The 27,681-nt window shown below is 40.8% G+C and overlaps 1 protein-coding gene across 11 annotated transcripts in view; it reads left to right on the top strand.

The window, feature by feature from the left end:
* The window catches only part of MACF1 (microtubule actin crosslinking factor 1), a 341,269-nt gene that overhangs the window by 119,081 nt on the left and 194,507 nt on the right, over positions 1–27,681 (top strand). For 7 of the 11 annotated variants that reach the window (XM_038557825.1, XM_038557827.1, XM_038557826.1 and 4 more), the window contains exons 2-3: positions 11,466–11,527; positions 24,173–24,262. In XM_038557825.1, the coding sequence (XP_038413753.1) occupies positions 11,466–11,527; positions 24,173–24,262 (152 nt within the window). Of the gene's footprint in view, positions 1–11,465; positions 11,528–24,172; positions 24,263–26,696; positions 26,793–27,681 lie in introns of all 11 variants that reach the window. The other 4 variants (XM_038557824.1, XM_038557823.1, XM_038557816.1 and 1 more) reach the window with 1 other exon arrangement.

The following is a 27,681-nucleotide window of genomic DNA, read 5'->3' as shown; positions in this document are numbered from 1 at the left end:
ACTTAATATGTACTTCTGCCTGAGAAGAGGCCAGCCAGAGGAGCAGTTTGTTGGGCAACGGCTGCACTGTTCCTGACTTGGCAGTAAGCCGTCCTACCTTACCAGCTCTCCTGCAGCTGTCTAAGATTTGCCAGGTCACAAACTTCGGCTCTGCAAATGGAGGGTAACCCAAAGACCAGCCTCCTCCTACCTGTTCAGGCTTACTCAGTAACTTGGCTGGACTTTTTCACATGAAGCTCCCATCTCCGTATGCTGCCTTTGGTCTGAAAACACTGAGCTGGTGCCACTTTTGAATGGGATGCTCTTTGTTTGAAGACCTGAACCCAGCTTTTGGAAGTGCTCTAGGGAGGAGCTTCCTCTCTGACCTCAAGGGGAGGAGGAGGTCATTAGGAAGTGGTGGGTGGAGCCACGTCTCTCTACTTCTGCTGTCTCTCTTTGCTCATCGAATAGCTATCTCTCTTTGCCTTGAAGACTTTTTGGAGGAGCTGCAGAGGGTGCACGAACCACTAGCCGGAGGTTCTTTGGAACACCCTCCTTTTGGGTGGGGTCAGCAGACACAAGAGTGCCATGTGGCCTAGTTACCAAGATGAGCACGAGTTCAACGCCCACCTGGTTTGCCGCATGTGCTGTATGGGTTAGTATGTGAAGTTTTTTCCTTGTCTGGGCCTGTGTATCCCAAGTAGCTCTTGCTGTCATCAACTCATAGGAATATATGGGCTTTGAAGTCTTGCAGATGTTACAACTTCTGGGCTTGTTAAAATGTGCAGGGGAAGAGACTGGGGTGCTCTACTTCCTGGGGAACTTTTTAAGCTTGTAGACTGGCAGTTAAGAGCCTGAGCTTTGGGTGTGGGACTTTTTTATAGAGACTGAATTCATGCTCACGGTTCTTTTTGCCTGTATCAGGAAACTACTTTTAAGTTATGTTGCATAGTTCTGAAAGTCCAGGGTGTATTTTTAGCAGAAGTTGGTTGGTTACGGAGTCCACCTCTGAGCAGACTGGAATGGCGGGGGGCGGGAGAGGAGGAGTCATGGCCTGGGTTTCCTCTTTCACTTATTCTCTTCTGCCAGCTGTAGGAGGTAAGAAGGCTCCAAGGTGGTCTGGGGATGGAACCTAAAAACAAATTGCAGGCTAGGGAGGAGTGTTGTACGGGCTGTGACTTAGATCTCCCTGGACAAGAGTTTATTAAAATCATGTTCTGTGACCTTGAGCAAGTGGCCCAGCCTTTTTGGCCACAGGTTTCTTTGGCTTCCAAACAGCAGGGTATGTAGACTGGTGCTGGAATGAGATATCAATTTATCAAGTTCTTGGTAAAATGAAAAAGGTAAGGAGAAGATAGTGTGCTTTTCATAAAGGGGAACTCATTTAAATAACTGTCCTTTACTCTGGAATCACTCTTCCTACTTTTCTGGTGTTAAAGTGTCCTTTATTCATGAAAGAATGGTTCTTAGGTGGTAGCTTGGTTTTAGATATCCCTACTTAGCAAAAGAAAAGGTTGACAGCTTTATGTTAGATTTTCCAATTTATTTTGGAACCTTTACTGGTTTGTAAAATTTGAGTTTGGAAGCTCCTGGATTGATCACTGACTTTGATAATCAAAGTATCTTTGATATTATACTCTCGAGTCTCCAAAGCAGAACAAAATCGTGACCCAAATAGGCAGATTTTCACTAAAATTGAAATCGTCAGCTGTTTCATCGAGAGGAGAGGGCAGAAGAAATTTCAAAAGGGGTGTAGCAGAGAGCTATGGTTCTGATCCTGTCTCATGACTGCTAGGCCAGTACTGCCAGATATTTAAGTGCTTTCTGAGAAACAAAGGTGATATTATAATATTGTTTGGGGCACACGGAGAGGCCGTGTTAGTCTGTTGTTGACATGCAGTCTAGCCTTTTATCTTTCTGGTATCATTGAGATTTCTTCCCTGAGACTTAGAGAAAAGAATCGTCTGCATCTGAAAGTGCTTGGAGATAAAGGTTCCCTTTCCTGGAATCAACGAGAAGTATAAGAAAGTTTAGAATCTTTATTGAAAGTTTTGGGGCAGGGATGGCTGGGTGGCTCAGTGGTTGAGTATTTGCCTTCAGCCCAGGGCATGATCCCAGGGTCCCGGGTTCGAGTCCTGCATCCGGCTCCCTGCGTGGAGCCTGCTTCTCCTTCTGCCTGTGTCTCTGCCTCTCTGTGTCTCTCATAAATAAATAAGTAAATAAACAAATTAAAAAAAAGTTTTGGGGCAGAAACCTTATTCTGTCTCATCTTGCCCTGTTTAATCCCATGGAGGCATTGTGGTCTAGTGGTTAAGAGAATGGACTTTGGCATCACCCGTCTGCTTGGGGCCCCTGCTCTATACTAAATAGTTTAGATGAGCTGAGAGAATTGCTTTATCTTTCTATGCCGTGATTTCCCATTTTTTAAAGGGGGATTTAAATAGGCCCTAACTCAGAGTCGTTATGAGGAGTACATGATATTCAGGTGCTTAGCCCAGTGTAAGCTCTGCAAGTGATTTTGATGTGGCCAGTTCACAGACTGGTATTTGGGAACCATTGACCTAGTCCAAACTCCTTATATTGCAGATGAAACTCAGATTCAGAGAGGGATGCTGAGTGTTCGATAGGGTAAGCATCATAGACTAGAGGCCAACAGATCCAAGCTACAGATCTGATTCTGCCCCTGTGTCACTTTTTCCAAGTTCTTAAACCTCTTAGGGCTTAGATTTCTTCATCTCTAAGAGGATATTTTGAGAATTCTTAAACCTCTGATCTCTTCGTATCTGTGATTTAGTTTTTCTGATAACCTAATGAAACTATTGAGCTTTTCTCCCTCTTCCCTTCTCCTTGTGTGCCTGTCCAGCCATCTCTATGGCTCATTTCTTGTCACCATTCTTATTCCCATATCTAACTTCTGTCGTTTACTCTTGAATTCCCAATAGAGCAAAGAATTATCATTAATAAAGTTCTAATTTAAAAAAATAAAGTTCTAATTTGCCTGAGAAATAAACTTTAATTTGCATTGAATTTTCTAGAATTATCACCTCCTTAAACTCCCAATTCTCAATCTTCACTGAGACATTCTAAGCCTGTGCTAACACTTGGTGATAGATGCTGGTGATGAATTCTGATTACAGTGATGGTTTGCACCTCCCTTCTTACTGTCATTACACAGGACTGTATTGTATTGCCTTCTAATAATTTCATGGTGGCAGTAGGTATGGAAGTTAAAAGTCCACGACAGACTTGGATTTGAATCTCAATTCTGCTACTTGCTAACTGGGTGACTTCGGAAAAATTATTAATAACCTTTTTGAGCCTCAATTTGCACTATAAAATTGAGGACAAATAGTGTGTACTTGATAGAGTTGTGAGGACTGAGTCAATACAATGTAAATACAATGTCTAGGTCAGTATTTATTTATTTATTTATTTATTTATTTATTTATTTATTTATTTATTTATTTATTTATTTATTGTTGGTGTTCAATTTACTAACATACAGAATAACCCCCAGTGCCCGTCACCCATTCACTCCCACCCCCCGCCCTCCTCCCCTTCTACCACCCCTAGTTCATTTCCCAGAGTTAGCAGTCTTTATGTTCTGTCTCCCTTTCTGATATTTCCCACACATTTCTTCTCCCTTCCCTTATATTCCCTTTCACTATTATTTATATTCCCCAAATGAATGAGAACGTATGTTTGTCCTTCTCCGACTGACTTACTTCACTCAGCCAGTCTTATATCCCAAAGTTGACTTATGTTTGTCTGAGGATAGGAATCATTTATAATGCTGGTGCAATTATATATTTTTGTTAAGCACAATTAATTGCTTGATCTGTCTCCCCCTCCCCACTTCTTCCTTCCTCCCTCCCTCCCTCCCTCCCTCCCTCCCTCCCTCCCTCCCTCCCTCCCTCCCTCCCTCCCTTCCTTCCTTCCTTCCTTCCTTCCTTCCTTCCTTTCCCTCCTTCCCTCTTGTTATATAGCTAACATGTAATGTTACATTAGGTTCAGGCATATGATTCAGTAAGTTTATACATTCTGCTATCTCACCACAGGTGTATCTATCATCTGTCACCATACGCTATTACAATATTATTGACTATATTGCCTGTGCTGTACCTTTTATTCCCATGACTTACTCATTCCATAACTGGAAGCCTGTACCTTCAACTCCTCTTTGCCCATTTTGCCCCTCCCTGCCCTCCCCTACCCGGTGGCAACCATCAGTTTTTCCTTTGTATTTACGGGTCTATTTTTTTCAGCCCATTTTCTTTGAACCTACATTAAGTGGTGCAAAGTCTCCTGGATCCAGATGTGGCAAGAAGAATTTAGGAAAGCTGTAACTGTAGATGGGACATCTGAATGGAAATCCCTGTTTCCTGCTGAAAAGCAACCTTTTAATTATCATTTGGGAATACTTCTTAGTCTGACTTTGAACATACCATCTTAACGTGTCCTTATAGGTATAACCTTGGCACATAGAGGGCTTTCAGTATATATTTGTTAAATGAGTGAGTGTTCTTGAGTACCCATTGTTGTCTTAAATGTTGAATATTTAAGGAAATTTGAAACAGGATTCTTGACTCCAAAGAGCTAAAGTTGATAAACAGGATTTACATAGAGAAGTATCTAGTAATAGGTTTTATATGGTTGGTGCCAAGTCAACTGAATAAATGCAGGCATCTGCAGGCATATACAAGTGGCTGGCATAGCTAGAAAGAGAGAGGGGAGAAATGGGACTTTATCTGGACCTTGTAAGGAGGCTCTTAGATAACCCAAAAAGAGAGGGAGAGATATTACAGTACGGGCAACAAGGACAAGAATGTGCAAGTTATGTTGGGAAACAATGGTATCAGAATGGTTGTAGTTGAGTCATGCAGGGAAGAAAGAGCCCAAAGATAAAGTTGGAAGAGTAGATTGTAAATTTCCTCAGGTCAGAGGCCACTTCTTTATCTACTCCAACCACTTAACACACAATGAATAAAAACTAGAATTGAATTTCAAAGGGTTATAGCAAACTGTGGAAATGAAGGACCTGGACTTGGTCTTCTGGAAGCCAGTAAAGGATTTTTGAGTAGAGAGATAATATGGGCAAAGTGGTGATTTCGGAAGATTTGTTGAGATAGGCTAGTCTGCTGTACTTGCCATAGCCTCAGCTGCCAGCTGTTAGCTTCAAATTTGTAGCCTCACTTCTGACTGCTATTCTGAACTCTAGACCTAACGTTCCAACTGTCAGCAAATGAAAGTGATCAGTTACAGTTTGAAAAATGGAAGTAGATAGAATTATTCTGGGAAAATGGGGAGAACTGCTCTTTATAACATTTTTCTTTTCTTTTTCTTTATTTTTTTTAAGCTATGGGTCTTTTTACCTCCTCTCAACATGCGCATAACACCCAAAGTTTTACATGCAGTTTTAGGTGGTTTATGGCACCCCTCTCCAAATGTATGGACCCATGTACGGACCTGTGGGTCCATGGATATCTTAAGAACCTGTAATACAAAATGAAGGAAAGAGGGCTAACAATGAGTAAACATTTAAGAAGAGAAGGAATAACCAAAGATGAAGGAGGAACACAAGGGTGCAATGGAGTTTCATATTCAAGAGGGAAAGTGAATTTAAAAGATGAAAGATGGGGGCGCCTGGGTGGCTCAGGCGTTGAGCAGTTGCCTTCAACTCAGGATGTGGTCCCAGAATCCCAGGATCAAGTCCCACATTGGGCTCCCCTCGAGGAGCCTACTTCTCTCTCTACCCGTGCCTCTCTCTGTGTGTCCATCATGAATAAATAAATAAAATCTTAAAAAAAAAAAAAGGTGAAAGAAAGGTTAGCATTGTCTTCTGAGTTGGCAGTTAGGTAGGTGACTATGGAGAAAGCAGTTTCGGTGAATTTGTGGGGCTCAAAGCTACACAGGTCACATGGGGGGAAAGAGGAGGTGAGGAAAGGGAGACAACATTGTCATCATACTTGTTCAGGAAGCCAAGGAAAAGGAAAGAGAGAAGTTAAAGATCTACAAGTTAGGGGATAATTAAGTTCCCAAAGAGAAGGGAAGAGGTGGGATCCAGATTTCAGGTGGAAGGACTTGCCTAAGTTACCAAAGGATGTCTCTGCAGATGAAAATAAAACAAAGAAAATTAGGGTATTTTTGATAGCTTGGTGGACTGTAATGGTCTTTCCTTTTTTTTTTTTTTTTTTTTTTTTTAAAGATTTTATTTATTCATTAATGAAAGAAAAAGAGAGAGGCAAAGACATAGGCAGAGGGAGAAGCAGGCCCCACACAGGAAGCCTGATGCGGGACTTGATCCCAGGACTCCAGGATTTCGCCCTGGGCGGAAGGCAGGCACCAAGACGCTGAGCCACCCAGGGATCCCCTGGACTGTAATGGTCTTATTAAAAGTCAGAAACAAGTATCAAATCCTTCTAATTAAGTAACCTCCCATGATTAACTGAACATCAATATGTTTAATCTTAGAATTTCCCAGTGGGCAGTTGGGTAATTTGTTGGGTCTTCATAGCATTTGGTTGGGCCAAGTTTCTAAGAAGCATCAAAAAAGAATATGATTAAAAAAAAAAAAAGAATATGATTCTCCCCCCCTCCCCCCCTTCTTTTTGATTGACTAGAGTGTCTTTGAAAATCCTACTTCCAGCATTAGGTAGAAGGATTCTTGCTGAGCCTGGGATTAAATTAGGGATTTATGTGTGGGGAGCCAAATGTAAAATTTATTAAAAAGTTTAAAAGTCTGAGCTGTTTGGAGCATTCTGAAAGTTTAATAGTTAAGTTGTTCTTTGGCTTCTGTAATGAATTTCCTTGCTGAAATATTATGATCTTAAACCTGAGGCACTCTAGTATCCTCTTGTCTCAATGCTTAAATCAGGAAAGAGCTTGCATGTAATTGGTGGGTCTGTAACACAGGATCCTAAAAAAGAATCCTTCAGCTTTGGAGCACAGTTGTTCCATAAAATCCTTTTCTGAGGAACTTACAGCTCAGCTCTAAAGAAGGCTAGCTGGTCTTGAGAAGGGCTTGTGAAATCATGTTGCCCTTAATAATTAGGCTCGGAATAAGTACTTGACCTCTTGCCGGTGATTTGAAGGTCTGTTTTTTAGCTATTGGAAATATGACTAGTATGAGAACTAACATAACTAACATTTCTTTTTTTCATAACATAACTAACTAAAATACTAGTATGAGAACGTACGTATCCATAGCGTATTATTCTCCTGGAGGGCTTGGTAGGTGAACGGAATTACTTACGGAAATAGTAAAATGGACCGGTGTCACATCTTCAGGTCAAAAATAAAACAGGCAGTGGACTAAAAAGAAATCCTGGGGATCCCTGGGTGGCTAAGCGGTTTAGTGCCTGCCTTTGGCCCAGGGCGTGATCCTGGAGACCCGGGATCGAGTCCTACATCGGTCTCCCTGTGATGGGGCCTGCTTCTCCCTCTGCCTGTGTCTCTGACTCTGTTTCTCTTTCTGTGTCTCTCATGGATAAATAAATAAAATCTTAAAAAAAAAAAAAGAAAAAGAAATCCCATGAATTCCGCCTCTTCTTCATATAGTCATACACGTAAATATATAAATATATTTGTATATACAATAAAATAAATAATAAATATCTTTATATATATATTAAGTAGGCTCCATGCCCAGCATGGTGCCCAATGTAGGGCTTGAACTCATGACTCCGAGATCAAGACCATGGATGACTTACCAACTGAGCCACCCAAGATTTCCCTGCCTCTTCTTTAAAATGTTGATTAGTTTAAAAGGAAATTTGATAACTTCCTTTTCCATCTGTGTATTATTTAACATGTCAAGACAAACATATATAACCTTTATAATAAAAGAAATTCTGAGAAGGAAAAAAAGGGTAAACTTGTGTTTCTGGAGTGAGAATTTTGTAAAAATGGAAACAGGCCATTCTTGTTTATGAAGATATTAGTGTAGTGAAGCAGAATGGCTTTGGTAGTGGTGAAAATGTTAGGGGGGCAGAACTTTTTGTTAGCTTTAATTTTATTTTCCTGTCGTGGCTGCATGTTTCAGTACAAGAGTGACACTTATTGGGTTATTGGTTTTTTTTACATATTGGACTGTTTTCCTGTAGGTGACTTGGCTCTGATTTCATTCTGTGTGTTTCATTAACCAGTCTTCTAATCATATATTGGCCAGTGAAGAAAGTTTTTGTTTTTGTTTTAGGTCATATCTTGCAGAGTGGTAGCTGTTAGCCACTTTAAGAGATACAAAAAGTAAAACATGATTTCTTAAGGAGTTAGTGATCTCATTGGTGATGTAAGAATGAGCATATTAAAAGTTCAGGACTCTATATAAGTGCTGATTGAGTGATTAGCATAGTAAGTACCATAAAAATGTGTAGGACAAAGAGACAGTTGGGACCTGGAGTTGTCAGGAAAGGCTGCCAGAGTAATTTTTCTTAATCACACATTTGATCATGTCATCTCCTATTTAAAATCTTTTGAAGCTTTCCCTTACCTTCTTCTATCAATTTCTTAGTGGTAAAGTTTGGACTCCTTAACTTGTAAGAAAGGTTGTGATTTGGCCCATGGCATCCTGTCTAGTTTGAAGTCTCTCCACTACTTAATACACATCCTGTCTTTCAGGCATCCTTGATTCTGTGCACTTCTCTGAACATAAGCTCCTGGTTGTCTCCACGAATTTGCATTAGGTGAAGTTTACATGTAGTAGCTTTGTTCCTTCCTTTTAATTCTTGGCTAGCTTCTACTCCCCTTTTACCATTTAGTTAGGGTCTCTCCTCTGGAAACTTTCACTAACTGCCCATGTTTCCCTCTCTTGTTCAAGTGGCCTAACCGTTTTCTTCTGTTCTTGGGCACTCTGTGCTTAGCTCTGTTATAGTGTGTATGAAACTGCACTGAAGTTATTTCTTTTTTTTTTTTTAAGTTATTTCTTTTCTCTGCTAGACTGTCATCTATTTTATTATTTTTTAAGGTAGGCTCTACACCTAACATGGGGCTTGAACTTACGATCCCAAGATCGGGAGTTGTACAATCCACCAACTGAGCCAGCCAGGTGTCCCAAATGTCATTCTTTTAAAGATAGGGACTGTGTCATTGGTATCTATTGTCAGAGTCAAACACAGGCTCTTCCAAGTATCTAGGGCCTTAATAAAGATGTATTCAAAGAAGAAATGAGTGAATGAATGAATGAACTAGATTTTAAAGAGTAAACAGTGTTTGGGGCACTTGGGTGGCTCAGTTGGTTGGGTGTCCCAATTCTTGATTTTGGCTTGGGTCATCATCTTGGGGCCATGGGATTGGGGTCATCAGGCTGTGTGCTCCACGCAGAATCTGCTTGTCCTTCTTCCTCTGTTCCTCCCCCTGTTCATGCTCTCTCTCTTTAAAAAAAAAAAAAATATATATATATATATATATATATATATATATATATATACATATATATATAAATATATAAATAGCATTTGGAGAGAGGTAGAAAGGGAGAGAGTAGCATGCCATAAAGAGAAAATAGTGTGAGCAGCATCAGTGATTTAGAAGAGACTGCGTTTGTAAGCTGATTCTCATTCCGTCTGTAGATGACACAGGCTTGGAAGGGTTAATGAAGATGTTGGATAACTGAATCAGCCTCGAAAAAGATCAAAATATATTGGAATGACAGTGGTCAAATCTAATAAAAATCCCAGCTTTGAGTACTTGCAGGACTCTTAAGTGAAAGGTGGCCTGTACTTAAAATTCTGACAGTTCCAAATGAGAGCCAGTAGGGAGAATTTATAAGGAAGCAAATGATGACACTTTATAGAACTATTAAAGTGATACATATTGCCTTAGGAGCTAATGAATTCTCTATTAAATTTTAAGTATCAGGAATAGTATAGAGTTATGTAGGATTTGGGCAGACCTTTCAACCCTGAACAGATGATTCTTTGTTCTTGAAAGGAATCGTGTTTCAGCAGAGGATAAGAGTAGATAGCTAATTCTGATTCCCAAGTTCTGTGGTATATAGTAGGAAGAGATCGCTGTTCCTTGCAAAGCAGGAAAAAATTCAAGGCTGAAAGAAGGATGTGACATTAAGACCAGAGACAGTGAAGAGATAGCATTTACCAAGTGGCTATAAATTCAGAAATGTGAGTAGGTGGTACATTGACCTGGAAGTGGAGAGCATGCCAGCATTGTTCAGAATCGCACCTATGTGGCTCTTATGAGGCAGTCAGTTAGGAGGAACTGGGCAGGAGAGACGGAAAAACCTCACTTTGTGTGGATTACTAGTGAACTAGAGTTACTTAATTCTCTGACTTGGAGAAAAAAATGGAAGAGTTGAGCAATGGTGGTAATTCAGTTTCGCAAATTGTCATGGTGTGCTTAGTGGTAGAAGGTTAGGCAGGTGGCAGTTCCTGGGGGATTAGTGATGGCAGCTTTGAATTGCTTGACTGTGTTTTCTAGCACAGACCAGAGTAAGTTTAGATGCTCTTAATAAAAGGAATAAAATGAGAATGGAGTGATAAAGCTTGGGAATGATTAGGATGACTGCTAAGGAGAAATGTTTGGAGCAGGAAATACAGTGTGGCAGCGTGGTGGCTGAATATGAACTGGAGATGAGGTAAGGTAAGGATGACGCCAGAGGATGCATGTGGAGGTAGTAAATGCGAACCAAGTTGTTGGGAAGCTAAGGTAGATTCACCATATGTGGGGTGGGCGGCAGTGGCAGGGAGTGGTTGATGATAGTGAGGATGATTTGAACAAGATAATAGGGGGATGGCATGGGCTTCAAGTAGGTGAAAAGGAGCAAGGCCAATGGATCAGTGGTCTGGAGGTGCTCTGGGGAATTGGCAGGTGTGGGAGAAAGGGAGTCCTCTGCAGGATCGGGCCTCTGGAACAGCGGCAGTCATGCTTTTGTTAATGAGGTCCACAAAACTGAGGATGAAGGAGAGTGTGCCTACAAAGAGGAGGCTCTATAAGAAGGTGGAGGTGACGGAGATGTGCAGCGCAGGTAAACTGAGCAGCTTTCCGAGGTTGCCGAGTTGGTAATGACTGGTGAGGAAACTGGAACTAGGGGTAGAAAGTGGGGTAGGAAGGGGGTGAGAGCAGAGCACTGGTCTTGCAGATGGGTTTGTGAAGAGGGAGATGTACAAGTGGCCCAAACGCCAAGGCCGCTCTGCTTCTCCTGCGGGCGGTGTTCACAGCTTTGACTTTTTGGAGGTTGCTTTGCGGGGAAGCAGAGAATCACTCACCCACCAGGTTATGGTGCGAAGGAGACTTTGCCATGGCTGTGGGTTTTGAGGCTATGCTGCGTCTGTCTAATCTGTAAAGTAGCAAGATGGTCAGGACAGAAGATGAAGCTCAGACAGGAGAAATCTTCTCAACAACACAACATTTCTCATGGGTCTGTGGAAACCATCACCACGGTGTGTGCAGAAGCTGGGGTGTGGACAAAGCAGGGGTATGGGAACTTATCCGGGCAGTGCTGAGCCAATGCCTTCTCTGTGTTTCCTTTACAGATGAACGGGACCGTGTTCAGAAGAAGACGTTCACCAAGTGGGTGAACAAGCACCTGATGAAGGTAGGACTCCATAGATGCTGCCCTAGCCCCTTGGCTACTCTTAAGCTGGATCTCTCAGTCCTTTCTCACTGATAGTTCAGAGTGCTTGTCATGTGCCTCATGGAGATACACATGTGACTTTTTAAAAATAACTAACGTAGTCATAACAGTGTGGAAACTTGTACTGATCAGTTTCTTGGAAAGGAGAGTAATAGATGCCATTACCTCAGAAGATTGAGGGTGAGGATACCAGGGGGTGATTCCTGGACTCAAAAACACTTTGTTCCTAGCTTTATAGATTATTTTATAAGCTTCCTTCTTTCTTTTTATTTCTAGAGAAACAGGGATGGGTCAGAGAGGGGCTTTTGTTCTCCTTCTTTCTCTTTAAGTGCATAAATCTTAAATGTTTAGTTTAAGCAATTTTTACATGTGCCTATACATTATCACCACCATGCGGTTTAAGTTGCAGAACACTTCCCAGAATGGCTTGGGTTGGGGGGAGATTGTATTATTGTTTTTAAATAGAAGAGAAACCAAGGCAGAGGTATGTTAAAAGCCCTCCTGAGGACGACCAGTATGACTAATATGACAGTCAAGATTTGCAGACAAAGTTTTTGGATATTATATAATAATTACTCAAATAATTTACATAATTTTGAGTTATATTGATTACTGCTCAGGGAAAGGTCACCAGTGACCTCTTACTTGCTATATCCAGTAGCCTAGTTTATCTTCCTCTTATTTGGTTTCTCCGTTGCATCTGATACTGTTGACTAACATTATTTCTTAAAACCCTCTTTTATGTTGGCTTCTAACACACTGCTTTTTCCTGAATTACCTCTTTCCTCTATAAATGCCTTTTTCATGCCTCTTTAAGTGGCTTTTCTTCCTCTGACTCCTCCATGTTGCTGGTCCCTAGGGTCCTAACCATACTCATTTTCTTGTTTGGTTCTCTGTACTCTTCTTTGGCAGTCTCATGTGTGTTAGTCACAGTGATCACTGGTGGTGTGGAACATAAAGAAGCACAAGTAGAAAAAGGATATGAGGTGATCTCATAGAATCTGGTGTCTGGATGCAGCTAGGCTTTATGAAAACTAAACATTATCAGGCAGCTACTCTGTCTTTTTATTGAGGCCTTGTGTTGTCTCACTTTTATTTCTTCCTACATATCTCCTACGTTAATTGCTTTTGCCATTGTTTGTGGAAACTGTGGTGGCTGTCTCTCAATGGTGACGTAAACCCCGTGGCTATAATTCTGAAGACACAAAACAAAATTCTGATTGGCTGGAATTTTCTTTCCCTCCCTGGGTCAGGTGTCCATCTATAGTTTAGTAATCTATGGCTAGGGAGATGGTTACATAAATCAGACGTGGCTCCTAGAGGCCACGTTTAGTTGGGACTGCAGGTGAGGACAGTTTTCAAAATAAAAGATATGGATGTGGGTGTAATGACAGAGCCATTTCCTATATTCTTTCCTAAGCCAAAGACAGTGCACTGGACACATTCATCTGGACATCACCCAGACAATATCCCATATCCAACACATCCTAAATTGCTGAATATTTTCATTCACATACATAATTATCCAAGTTAGGAATCTAGAATGTTTTCTACCCATCATTTCCCTTGTTACCATCTCCAGTCAGTCACTTCCAACTCAGAAAGATGCCTGCACCTCACTTCTCCATCCCCATGACCTCTGCTCTCGTCCAGGGCCTTTTCAGCTTGCCTTGATCACTTGATAGTTCCTAATAAAGTTTTCTGTAGTAACACTGATAATGCAAATAGTAGTAATAGTTTATTGAGTGCTTACCGTAAAGCTAGCATTCTGGACTAAGTCTTCTATGTGGATTATCTTGTTTACTCCTCAGTGACCTGATGTTGGAGTCTCTTTCAGTTTTCCCATTTTATCAGTGAGGAAAAGGAGGTTTAGAGAGGTTAACTTAAGGTCATACCACTAGAAAGAGGCAGAACAGAAATTTTATTTTATTTTTAAGATTTTGATTTTATTTGACAGAGCATAAGCAGGGGGAGTGGCAGGCAGAGGGAGAGGGAGATGGAGAGGGAGAAGCAGACTCCCTGCTGAGCAGGAAGCCCACTGCAGGGCTCGATCCCAGGACCCTGGGATCACGACCTGTGCCGAAGGCAGACGCTTAGCCCCCTAAGCCACCTAGGCGCCCCAGAACTGAGATTTTAGAATTCAGGTAACCTAAAGTCTAGAACCTGTGCTCTTAACATCTACAGTAATGGCCCAACTTCTGCCTACCTTTCCAGGCTCATAGTGTCGAATTCCCCTTCTACCTCAGGCACTTGCTGAACTGTGTGCCATGTTATTTTTTGACCCTGTATCTTAGCTCATCCTGTTCCCCGTGTGTGAAGCCTCCCCCAATCTCTGTTCTGTCTGCATAACCCCAATTCACTACCACCTTGTTAAATATGTAACTGAATCTCCCACATGGAATTGGCTACCCTTTCCTTTGTGCCCTCATTGTTTTCCCTGTGTGCTTTTGTTATAGCACTTGTGTACATTCTATATCTTTCTGTTTGATTTTAACTTGAAGGCAGACATTACGTCTTACTTGGTTAGTGCCAGGATAAAGAAGAAAGGCAGAGAGACAGGGAGAGAAAATTGCTATTCCCTTTTAATTTCTTCAATATGTCCCATTTGCCTCTAGTTCGGCGACACAGAACTCTGTCATGATGCACAGTCCTTAACAACCTGCCTCCAAGCTGCCCAGCTTCATTTGCAGGCATTCTCCCCTGTGTAGCCGGAGCTGTGGCCACAGGAGATAAGTCACTGCTCTCTAAACACAGTGTGCTTTCACACCTCTTTGCTTCTTCATCTCTCTCTCCCTAGAAGGCACGTCCCAATCTCCTCTGCCTGGCCATCACCCACTTATCCTTCAAGGTCCATGTCCAGTATCACCTTCCTGAGAATCTGACCTCCAGTCCTCAGCCTAAATTAATCTCAACTCTATCTCTGTTCCACACCGCTTTGAAGTGATGGCTTGTGTGTTCACACATTGATCTCCCCCCATCAGTGTGCTCACTGAGTGCTCAGACTGTATATGTACTGCTTTCTCTGCCACATACTACACTGCAGATGTAAGAGATACAGTGCAGTGCATCTCTTGCCTTGAGTAAATAATATTTTAATATTTTAATAGTATTTTATAGCTTACAGACCACATTCTTACCTGGCTTGATTCTTATGATAATTCTGAAGGCAGTAAAGGTATTTTATCTTGTCTGTTTTCACAATGAAGGAAAGTGAGAATTAGAAGGGCATAAAGTGACTTTCCCAAGATCATATAGCTAGTGAAAGTGGGACCTAGGGACCATTCATGAGTCTTCTAACCAAAATCATATGCTCTTTCTACTAAATATGCCCCCAACTTACTCTTTTGTGCCTCATCACTAACAATTGAAAGAACTGAATTTATCCTGACTCAGGCTTGTCTCCTAAACTTTGTAGTTGAATACAAATGCCCTGGCTCTCTGCTGTTGCCGGTTGGACCTCTGCCTCAGTGCTGCGTGATGACAGGAGGCCCAGGGAGGGAGAAATGAGATGAACACAGCAGAGCATTGTTAGAAATTGGAGGCCAGCCAGAGCCTTACTTCAGTCCCTGGCTATTTTTCCTCTCTCCTTGGACCCCCAACCCTATAAGTTCCAATGGCATTTTCTCATCTTGGGATATTTCAGAGAGAGAGAGAGAGAGATTCACTGCTAATCAGAATCCTTGCTCCATGCTGTCATTCTTGAAACTTTGGGCTGAGAACTACAGATCAAGATTTGTTTTTTGTAATTCAGGCATCCCTTGCTCTGCTCCCCAAGTATACCCGGAATAATGTGGCCGTTGGCAAGTAGATGGTTATAAGATCAAAGCAACCAAGTCTCCAAGTTGTGGATTTAGTTGACCTAGGATCTCTTGGATCCCCAGCTATCTCTGTGGGAAACTGTTGTGGAATAAACAATTCTTTATTAGTTAAGAATACTGTTGGTCCAATCTTAAAAGAGGTTTGTTAAGGTTGTTAGCATCTTTAATTATAAATAAGCTAATTTAGAATGCAAACCTACAAACCCAAGAGTTCTGGGCATATGCTAGAACTGTCAAAAAGAAAAATCTAGGGGTACCTGGGTGGCTCAGTCAGTTAAGCATCTGCCTTCCACTCGGGTCATGATCGGCTCAGGTCATGATCCCGAGTTGGGCTCCCTGCTCAGCGGAGAGTCTGCTTCTCTCTCTCCCTCTGCCACTCCCCCTGCTTGTGCTCCAACCCCCCTTTCATGAATAAATAAAATATCAAAAAAAAAAAAATCTGGAGGGGTACCTGGCTGTCTCAATCAGTGGAATGTGTGACTCTTGATCTCAGGGTTGTAAGTTTAGATATTACTTAAAAAATATAAGAGAATAAAATGTTAAAAAAGAGAAAGCAAGAAAAAAGAAAAATCAGAGTTTTATTACTAAAAAAAATTTTTTTTAAAGTAGGCTCCATGCCCTACTTGGGGCTTGGACTCATAACCACAAGATCAAGAGTTGCATGTTCTACCAACTAAGCCAGGCAGGCACCCTGAAAAATCTAGAGTTTTAAATGAGGTTTTATGTAAGTTATTTATGCTGTGTCTCAAGGTCCTGGTAGCTGATAAAACTTATGCCCTCAGAGAGAACTCCCAGGAAGGATGAGAGAACTGAGCGCATGAGCTCCTAAGGAAGAGAAATGCTTTCTCCGATTAGTTCTTTTTTTTTTTTTTAAACATTTTATTTATTTATTCATGAGCAAGAGACAGGCCGGCAGGCAGAGGAAGAAGCAGGCTCCATGCAGGGAGCCCGACGTGGGACCCCATCCTGGGTCTCCAGGATCAGGTCCTGGGCTGAAAGGCGGTGCTAAACCGCTAAGCCACCCGGGCTGCCCCTCTCTGATCAGTTCTTGGTGACTTCAGAAGTTATAGCTAGAAGGGAAAGGCCGATATTAGCCTCACAGATGGAACAGTTCTTTCCCTTTTTATTCATGTATGCAATCTAGTAGCTATTGGCCTTCCTCGAATTTCAGTGAAGAATTCCAGTATACCAATAAAACTTTTCCAACTCTGAATTTTTACTCCAACATTCTCAACTTCTTTGTGTGAGGCTGTCTAATTGGACACTAGGTTGTAGATAGCTGTGGTGATTCTAGGCACCCTTGTTGTGCGGTAGCCGTGAGACAACTCACGGAAGCATGGCGTGGACTTTTACACGCCTTTGCTTATTCGCATCTGTGTGGACAATCAAAAGGAGACTGGCGGAAGAGTTTCATTGAAGAGATTGACAGAGCAGTGCACTTGAGACACAGAGGGGAGGAGCACTGCCAGTGTGGCCACATGTTGGTGATTCAGGAACCATCTCTGCCCGGACCTGTGTTTTCAGGACCTGATTTCATTCCAAACACATCTCAACCCCCACTTGAAGTTTTGGTCCTACATTTGGATTGGATTTTCTACTCCTACACCTAAGTGCCTTGCCTGCCTGTTAGATGAAGCTACCTTATGTGGATTTTAGAATCGTAGTCATCTTCAGAGAACCTTTGTGAATCAGGTGTGGCTGGTGCCACTCACTGTTAGATTCCTCAAAGCTTAAGGAATTCTCCAAACAGAGAGATAATAGAATTCTTATCAGTAAAGAGCCTCACACTCTGCTCCCCTCTCCCTCTACTTACCCCAACAGGTTTCCAGCCTCTACTCATTCCCTGCATGTTCTTTCACAAGCAAAAAGTCTGGGACAACTGCAATCTGTTTTTAAGCCTTAGCATTTAGGCTTTTCCTTGAGGATAAATTTGGCCATTGAATCAACATGGGATCCCCCTCTTGCAGTTTAGAAATCACAAATTCAGAAACCCATTTAAAGTAACCAGGCTCACTCTAGTTTACCCTGTACCTTTTATAAGTATAGAGGAAAGTAAATAACAGACTCTTCAAAGCTTTCTCTTCTGACCTCTTTATTGTTCTTCAACATAGTTTGGGTCAAGGAAATTGAGCTGCTTGTGTTTCTTTTAAGTCTTAGAGGAAAGCTTTCCTTTGGTTTTCTGCAGGTATCAGAATACCATGTGACAGTCCTTGGTTCTTTTTGGAAGAGGGGGAGGTCCTCTTAGTATGTCCTTTCTGCCTGTCAGGCATCATGAAGCCTTGTAAAGGGAAAGAGCACTGAACTCAGACTCCGGAGACAGTGAGGGGACACTTCCCAGCTCAGTGATCTTTCACAGGTTACTTAACTTCTCCAGGCAACACTCTTCTCATCTGGCAGCTGAGAGTGTTAAAATCCCTTTGGGCCAGATTCTGGTTCTAAGTACTTAAGTACCAGTTTATTCCCTTGCTAAAGCCACTCAGAAGCTGGGGGGAGCCATTTGTTTTTCTCTAACTTCACATTAATCTTTTTTTTTTTTTTTTTTTTTTTTTTAAGTAGCTATACACCCAACATGGGGCTTGAACTCACGACCCCAAGATCAAGAGTCACATGCTCTACTGACTGAGCCCGCCAGGCGCCCATAACTTCAAGTTAATTTTTAAAGAACTGGCAGAGCAGAGCTTTCCTTGGCTTATTAATGCCCAGGAGTTGGGGAGGATTGGTCTGGGTGGACTTGATCCCTCAAAAGTTAGTCATTTATTAATTATTAAAAGTAGCTTTTTTTTTTTGAGATTTAATGCACATATCCTACAAGTTTCCCATTTAAAGTATATGGTGGCTTATAGTATATTCAGAGTTGTGCAACCATCACCACGATCCATTCTAGAACATCTTATCCCCAAAGGAAACCCTGTACTGTTCAGTCTCTCCCTCAACGCCCACCCGCATACCTTTCCCCAGCCCCAGACAACCACTAATCTACTTTCTGATTCTATAGATTTGCCTATTCTAGATATCGTTTATAAATGGAATCATATAATAAATGACCCTTTTCTTTGTAACTGGCCTCTTTTTTTTTTTTTTTTCCTAAAGATTTTATTTATTCATTCATAAGAGACACAGAGCGAGACAGGGCCAGAGACATAGGCAGAGGGAGAAGCAGGCTCCATGCAGGGAGCCTGATGCGGGACTTGACCCCGGGACTCCAGGATTGCGCCCTGGGCTGAAGGCAGGCACTAAACCACTGAGCCACCCAGGGATCCCTGTAACTGGCTTCTTTCACGTAGCATATTGTTTTCAAAGTTCATCTACATTATAGCAAATACCAGTATTTAATTGCCAGATAATATTCCATTGTATGGATGTCCCACATTTTGTTTGTCCATTTATCAATTGATAGACATTTGAGTTATTTTCACTTTTTGGCTATTATTATGGATAGTAAATACTATGAACATCCATTCATATATACATATTTTTCCTGGACATACATTTTCAGTTGTCTTGGGTATACATCTGGGAGTGGAATCACTGGGTCTTATGGCAACTTGTGTTCAGCCTTTTGAGGAACCATCAGACTGTTTTCCAAAGCAGCTGCACCATTTTACATTCTTACCAGCAATGTATGAGGGTTCCAGTCTCTCAATATCCTCATCAACAGTTGTAATCTTTTTGATTATAGTCCTCCTGTTGGATGGGGAGGATAGTTTTGATTACATTTTCCTCCTGACTTGGTAGTGATACTGAGCATCTTTTCATGAATTTGTTAGCCATTTGCATATATTCTTTGGAGACATTCACTAACGTTGACAGTGATTTTCACAGGGAGTGCAAACAGGCAAAGACCTAGGTAGTTGAAGTTCAGTCATCTTTTTGTTGACAGAATAACATGAGTCTTTGTTGAAGAGAAACATATATTGATGATTTCTGAGCAGTCTTAGCTTCGCCTGGCTGCCTCTAAAACATCTGATGCTTGGTGTACTGGACTTTTTCTTGTCTTTCCTCTCCCAGTTTTATTGAGACAGAAATGACATACATCATTGTATAAGTGTAATGTGTACAGTGCATTGGTTTGAGTTACATATATTATGAAATGATAAGCAGTAAGTTTAGTTAGCATCCATTGTGTCATATGGATATGATCAAAAAAGGAAGCAAAAAAATTACTTTCCCCTTGTGATGGCAACTCTTAGGATTTATTTTATTTTATTTTTATTTATATTTTTTATTTTTTTTTAACTCTTAGGATTTCATATGTATCATACGCAGTGTTAACTCAGAATTTTTTATTTTTTAGCTATTGGATTTTTTCTTAAGAGATTTGTGGAAAATTTTAGAGGCAATTTAGTGTGTGCAGAAGAGGGTAAAGACTTTGGAATGGGACAGACCTGGACTTTATTGGCCTGGCCATTTACCAGCAGATTTTATTGACCTGGCCATTTACTAGTATGTGATATTGGGATGTGAATTGAGCCCTCCAAATCTCATCTCTGTATCTAAAAATTTTCTGACATAGAAGCACTAGTAAGTATTAGCTAGTACTTTATCCTTCTCTAGGCAGAGATATATCCAGTATGCTTCAGAAATAGATTGTTCTCTGTTACTGAAAATTCTCCAGGGAAAAAAACACTCCTCTCCTTGCCCCCATTACTTCCTTCTGTATCTCTCTTATATAGTTTTTCATAGTTATTTAGTCCTAATCAGACAAAGACTGAGAGACATAATAAACTAGTCTCGCTAAATTTCTTGTAAGGTGGTTGAATTTTGCTGTTCTCAGGTATAAAACAACTGGGATTTTTAGAAGGAGATGTTGAGTCCTCGATGTGAGATTAACTTTATATTTCAAAGTACTACTTTTTCCTTTTCAGTACTCTGTGGTATTTAGTGTCCTGTTGATAATATGATCTCACTTGGTCCTCATTCCTATTATAATTTATTTAAATAATTTTTTAGTGCCCATTCCTGATTTTAATGCCCTATGCTCAGGTCTTATCTATCAAAAGTAAGTTGCTCATTGTTATCACTTCTCTTTTTAACCCTTAATATTAAGTATTTAATATATTCTCTGTTTATTTTTTTAACCTACCATTCATATATGTAATCTGAGTTCTGTTTTACCACTCTTTAGAAAGTGAGTCTCACAAAAAACACCATTATTTGTAAAAAGACTAAAAAACCCTTTCTTGGTCCTCATGCTTGTCCTGGAGCATTTGATACTGGTGATCATCCATTCCCTCCTTGATTACCCTTTCTTGTTTTTTTTCCCTACCTCTCACTGCCTTTTTTCCACCCCCTATCCTTTGTTGATTGCTTTTCCATCTCCTGCTTTCTAATTTTGGCTATCCCCACAGGCTTAGTCCTTAGCACTCTGCTCTTCTTTCTTGCCCCAAGCCCTAACGGCCAGCATTTCCCATGTCTTTAGCTAGCACCTCCACGCATATGACTTCTAAACTTAAGTTCTCAGCTGACTCAAATTGAATTCTGGTATTTTCAGCTGCTTCCAGAACATTACTGTTTGTAGCTCCTTTGCTGCTGTTTTAAATTCAGTATATTTAAAATTGAACTTTTCAGGGTCACTGACTGGCTCAGTTGGTAGAGTGTACAGCTTTTGATCTTGGGTTGTGAGTTCAAGCCCCACATTGGGTGTAGAGATTACTTAAAAATAAAATCTTAAAAAAATTAAATTAAAAAAACTGAATTTAAAAAAAGATTTTATTTATTCATTTATTCATGAGAGACACACAGAGAGAGGCAGAAACATAGGCAGAGGGAGAAGCAGGCTCCCTCCTGGGAGCTGGATGTGGGACTCCATCCCAGGACCCCGGGATCATGACTGGAGCTGAAGGCAGATGCTCAACCCCTGAGCCACCCAGGCACCCAAAATTGAACTTTTCAAATCCACTTTCTTCCCAACCCTCACGACCTGCTTGTTTCTGTTGTGCAAGTTTGAAATCTTAGACCCATTTGAGGGAGAGCTCTTAAAATCTTGGAGCCAGGTTACATGGGCTCACAAGAGCTGAATACTAATTCTATGCTGATTGCTAAGCATAGCCATTATGAAAAATTAAATTATATAAACTTACAATTAAATTATATTTAAAATAAATGCAATAAATGCTCAAAACACATCACCTCGTAATTATTTTACTACATGTTAATATTGTCTATGCTCTTGAGGTTAATTATGTCTGTTGTATCTCTGATGAAAAAGTATATAGTGGTGTGCTGTTGTACATTTCTTCCCAACATTGCGTTTAGTGGTATTATATTAGTGGCTGGAATTTGGTCATGGTGGGAGTATGTACATCATGGAAATCAACAGATGCTACAAGTCTGAGCTAGATGTGTTATTTTGTTTAGACTTGAAGTAGTGGAGAAATTGTTAATATTGCAAATTAAAATAAAAAGTGTTATATCTATATTCATATTATGAATAGCACAAAAATATTAAAGAAATATTCCTTCAGTGTTTGAAAGCTATTAACCAATTCATCATGAACCATTTTCTCCAACTGGTGATAATCTACCCATCACCTTCTTAATCCTTCACTCACACAGGTACAAGCACTCATACCTTGCATATTTCTACCTCTGTACCTTATGTGCTGTGGTTTTATGATCTTTTGTCTTCTGTCTAAACATTTTCTAATCTTTCCAGGGGTGCCTGGGTAGCTCCGTTGGTTGAGTGTTCAACTTTTGATTTTGGCTCAGATCTTGATCTCAGGGTCATGTGATTGAGCCCTGCTTTAGTCTCTGCACTCAGCATGAAGTTGGCTTGAGATGCTCTCCTTCTTCTGTGCCTCCCCCAGCTCTCTGTCTCTCTCAAATAGATAGATAAAATCTTAACCCCACCCCCGTCCTTCTAGTTCGTCCTCTTCCAGAAAGTATCACCAGCTATTTCCAGCCTTTATCTTTTTTTTTTTTTTTTAAAGTAATCTCTACACTCAATGTGGGGCTTGAACTCACATCAAAATCAAGTCACATGCTCTACCCATTGAACAGACAGCCCCCATAGCCATGATCTTTTCTGACTCTCATTCTGTTTGGAATGTTAGAATATTATAATTGGAAATGACTGTAGTACAGTTTTCCACTCAAATGTGGAAATCCTAGTATCCCAGGCTCTGCTTGAAAATTTCAGTGACTAGAAACCCACTGCTTCTGGAAGTAGCCCTTTTTATTGTCTAGAGAACTATTTATGTTGGAAATGAATCTTCTTCCTTATTATACTTGCCACTAGTCTTCTGATTCTGTGTTGTGTCACTCAGTGAAGTTGTCACTGGACTTGGAACGAACCAGAAAACCTACTGCCACTTCCTGCAGCTGTGTGACGTTAACTTCTCAAAGTCTCAGTTCCTTCTGAGGATACATAAATAAACGTCACAGGGCAGTTGTTTGGATTAAATAAATAAAATGAGACTCTGACTGATTATAAAGCACAGTAGTTAATGGCAAAGACTAACTTCAGAAAAGACCAAACTGAGGCCAGTTTTTCCACTTGTGACCTTGGGCAAGTTACTCAACTTCTCTTTCCCTTGTTTCTAAATGTGTAAAATAGAAGTACTACCTACTTTGTCAGTGTCAGAGAGAGCTGAGATAATGTGTACAGCATTCAGCATGGTGTTTGACATTAACCACAGATTTTCCCAAAGTGAGATGTTTTCCCACGGTTTCAAGTTATAAAATTGCAATTGTTATTTTCACAAGGAAAATCACCCTCAAAAGTTTTTTTATTTCTTTTGAGAGAGAATAAACACAAGCAAGAAGGGCAGAGGCAGAGGGAGAGACAGAGAATCTCAAGCAGACTCTATGCTGAGTGTGGAGCCCAACCCAGGGCTCAATCTCCCAATCCTGAGATCATGACCTGAACTAAAATCAAGAGTTGGACACTTGACTGTGCCATCCAGAAGCCCCTAAATGGATAAATCTTTTTTTTTTTGAAAGAAATATTTGGTAGGAGAGGAGTTAACATGTAGATACATCCCATGAAACACTGGGTACCTAGCATTTTTGTTCCCTTCGCTCTCTGGAAGGCTTTTCTTTTCTTTTCTTTTCTTTTCTTTTCTTTTCTTTTTTTCTTTTCTAAGTTTTTATTAATTTAAATAATCTCTACACCCAATTAGGGCTCAAACTCACAACTTTGAGATCAAGAGTTATATGCTCTTCCGGCTGAGCCAGCCATGCTCCCCCTGAAGTCTTTTCTGATTCTGACTGGACTCATCTGTCATTGGCCATTATATCACATTTTGGTCCAAAATAATTCTTGAGGGTTTTAGGATGATTGACTCACCATCTCCTTGTCCAGACTTTTTAGAACATTGTTTACAGTTGGTTAGAGTATGTAATAGATCTGGCTTTACATCACACATACATTTCTGTTAAGTGTTACCATTTCATATATATTGTACTGCAAACTGAAAATTCCTGAATTTTATTATTGTTTGCTGTTTCAAATTCTTTTTTATTTTATTTTATTATTTATTTTAGATTTTATTTACTTATTCATGAGAGACACACACAGAGAGAGAGGCAGAGACACAGGCAGAAGGAGAAGCAGGCTCCATGCAGAGAGTCCGATGTGGGACTCGATCCCAGGTCTCCAGGATCACACCCTGGGCTGCAGGCGGTGCTAAACTGCTCCGCCACTGGGGCTGCCAGTGAGAATATTCTTTAATATTTAAAAGAATATTTATTCTTTAATCTTTGTTTACCTAGAACCAGAAATTCTCGTGTAGATAATAAAATAATTCAAGATCAAATAAAAATCATTCTGTTTCACTCTTACACACAGGTCCGTAAACACATCAATGATCTTTATGAAGATCTGCGGGATGGCCACAACCTGATCTCTCTGCTGGAGGTCCTCTCGGGCATCAAACTGGTGAGCTTCTCCCTTTTTCTCATGAGTGACCTCACAAATGCATCCCTGCTAATGACCTGCTGGTCCATCTTGTTGAGTGCCAGGACGGTGGCCACCACTGCCTGCTTTCTGTTATGATAGAGGAAGAAGTAGAGATATTATTGGTGGACTTTGTTTCTAACTCAGACTGAGTTTTAAAATGATGTAATTTTATCTTAATGTGAATTGATGTATCATATTATTTCTTGATGGAGTTAGGTATCAGTTTTATTCCCCTCATATCTGCATTTTTTTCCTCCTTGTTCTTTATCTGTTTGTAGAGATAGTATTTAGGAACAGTAGATTTCACATTTAAGAGCTATTTTCAGAGCTATTTAGAGTTATTTTCAGGGTTATGTAGAGATATTTTTTCCAGTTCACCTCATACTCTTCCTTCTTTGATTCACCGAGTCTTACAGATTTGGAAAGTACTAAAGTAAAAAAAAAAAAAAAAAAAAAGGAAGTACTACAGTTAGTATCTGAGCACAGCCCAAGTACATTTGAGTTCCTTGGATAATTAAATATGCCTGCCTCCTCCCAAATGTGTTAAACATTGCTTGTGGGAAACACCTACATAACCGAAGGCAAATCCTGCCCAGGCTTCTTGGCTTGTCGGATGATAGTTCTTATATTTGCTTTGAGGAATCAAAATAACCCCACTCGTTGACTCTTTGTTCGTATATTTGAGCCTAATGGAAGCAGGTGATCCTCTGCAGTTTGTGTTCTGCCTCTAGTGTCATAGATAACATATTTTTCATTTAGAAAAGTCCAGGTCTGAATACTGGAAACATCTCTGGGAAGAGAAAGAACTGAAGCCCAGCCCACTCACTGCCTTTGGTGAATTCTTAGTCATTGTTTGTTGTGTTTCAAGAAGGGAATTTGTCACATTAAATTTCGCTCCTTAAGTAATATTCAATTTCTTCAAGGATTGAAGCTTGGCTTCCCATGGCCTTTTTGTCTTGGTTTCACATCTTTTTTGTCTTATGATAGAATTACTTTTATAAATAAAAATTTGTGTTTTTTTTAAAGATTTTATTTATTATTGAGAGACACACAAAGAGAAGTAGAGACACAGGCAGAAGGAGAAGCAGGCTCCCTGCAAGGAGCCCAGTGTGGGACTTGATCCTGGATTCCGGGCATCCCAACTTTTATAAAATTTTTAATTTTAAAATTGACACTTTTTATTAGCACAGCCACTACTGGTGAATTCCAGTCCTTATCTGGCCTTCATTTATAAATCTGATAAGTAATCAAAATGTCACTTTCACATTGCTGGACTTTATTCTTCAGCACTCACAAAGTTACAATTTGGGCATATCTGATGAACTCATAGTGATTTTCTATTGAAAATGATATTTTTGGGTGACATTGCTTCCAAACAGGTTGAAAACACTCTGATCTAATTTCTTTGCCTAGCTTTTGAAAACCTGGAGGTTGTTTATGTTTATGGAGATATTCATAAGATATCATCTTTTCACTGAGAACCGTCCAGATTTCTCTTTCATGTTTATTCTCACAATCTCTTTCTCCTTTAGTTGACTCACAAAAACAGAGGGTAGGCGGCCATCGAGAATTAAAGATGTGTGTCTCTCTCTTTTTTTTTTTAAAGATTTTTTTTTTTTTAATTTATTTATTTACGATAGTCACACTCAGAGAGAGAGAGAGAGGCAGAGACACAGGCAGAGAGAGAAGCAGGCTCCATGCACCGGGAGCCTGACGTGGGATTCGATCCCGGGTCTCCAGGATCGCGCCCTGGGCCAAAGGCAGGCGCTAAACCGCTGCGCCACCCAGGGATCCCTTTTTAAAAGATTTTATTTATTTATTCATAGAGATGCAGAGAGAGAGAGAGAGAGAGAGGCAGAGACACAGGCAGAGGGAGAAGCAGGCTCCATGCAGAGAGCCTGACGTGGGACTCGATCCAGGGTCTCCAGGATCACGCCCTGGGCTGCAGGCGGCGCTAAACCGCTGCACCACCGGGGCTGCCCTCTTTTTTTTTTTTTTTTTTAAAGATTTTATTTCATTTATTGGGGGGTGGGGAGAAAGAGCAGGAGAGAGAGGAGAAGAGCAGAGGAACAGGGAGAGAAGGGACAAGTAGACTCCCCACTGGGTGCAGAGACTGAGGAGGGACTCGATCCCAGCACCTTGAGATCGTGACCTGAGCCCTGAGCTGAAATCAAGAGACAGATGCTTAACCGACTGAGCCACACAGGCGCCCTGAAGATGTGTTGCAACATAAGTGTTCAGTATAACCGTGTGATATGGTCTTGATTTGGTTTTGCATGTTTTGGGAGGTGGGAGGGTATTTTCATATTTATTTTCACTTTTCTTTTTAAATGTTGCATTCAATTCCTTTTCATCTTTGTGTTGTGAATTTTCTGTTACTCTCTCATATCTTTGTGTTGGTTGGTGGCCAAAGGAGCCAGCAGGGCTGAAGACCCTCCGCCTCGTGAGCATGCCCTCCTGGCGCCATACAAACAGCGAGGAGCAGGAGGAGGAAGATGATGATGATGTCGTAGGTCCTCCTGGGATCCCAGCTGGCACTGCAGGGCCATCAGAGAGTCTGAGGTTCTCAAGGTCTCCAAGTAGCTCAGTTACCAACTGCCTTCTTCCCTCTGCCTCTGGGAATTTGGGTCCCAAAGAAAGTGGTTAAAACTAATTGTGCCTCTTGCCACTGTTAGATGATCCTAGAGTGAGGATTGTTTTGCTTATCTGAGAGTGGTTGGCACAAGAAGAATAATGGTGTTTGGAGGTGTCACGTGCCTCTGTGACCTGGAGACCCATACTGTTCTGCTGGCCTTGCTGTGTTTTCTGAGTCTGGATTGCAGAGCTGTGGAAAGTTTAGTTGAAGGCATGACAGTTAATTGCTCATGGTTCCACACTTGAGACTAACTCTCACCCTCTCTGCACTTCTACCCTTCAGGTTCTCACCACACAACATGTCATTTGTTTTCAAAGCAGCCTGTTGTTTGCAAACCACTCACTGCATGGAGATACTCTGCCTTGGTCAATAATAAATATCTCTAGTTGCTGTAGAGGACAGTGATTTTTAACTTGCATGCTCTTTGTGGTGGGGAGTAGCAAGGAGTAAAGATAAGAGTGTGTAAGAAGGGCATTTCCTGTTTGCAGGCCCTAAATTATAGCCCATAACCTTTCTCCAGAAACAGAGATTAGGCAATATCCCTATTTCCTGTCCTCTTAAAGTCATTTTTTACCTTTTCAATATCCCTGCCCATTGCCGTAGATTCTTCAGTTTCATAGGCTCTGTCGTCCTTAAAGCCATGTTAGCTGAGATGACTGATAAAGAGGTTCTTGCTAGAAAGATTTTTCCTAAATCTTTGATGTAAGAAGTTATCCTGTTGCCCAGAGAGGCCTTAACATCTCTGTAAATTATCCTCATGTGT

Source organism: Canis lupus, chromosome 15 (genome assembly GCF_011100685.1).
Source record: "Canis lupus familiaris isolate Mischka breed German Shepherd chromosome 15, alternate assembly UU_Cfam_GSD_1.0, whole genome shotgun sequence".
Lineage (NCBI taxonomy): Eukaryota > Metazoa > Chordata > Mammalia > Carnivora > Canidae > Canis > Canis lupus.
Note: the sequence above shows the minus strand (reverse complement) of the source record. Positions and strands in the feature narration are given on the sequence as shown.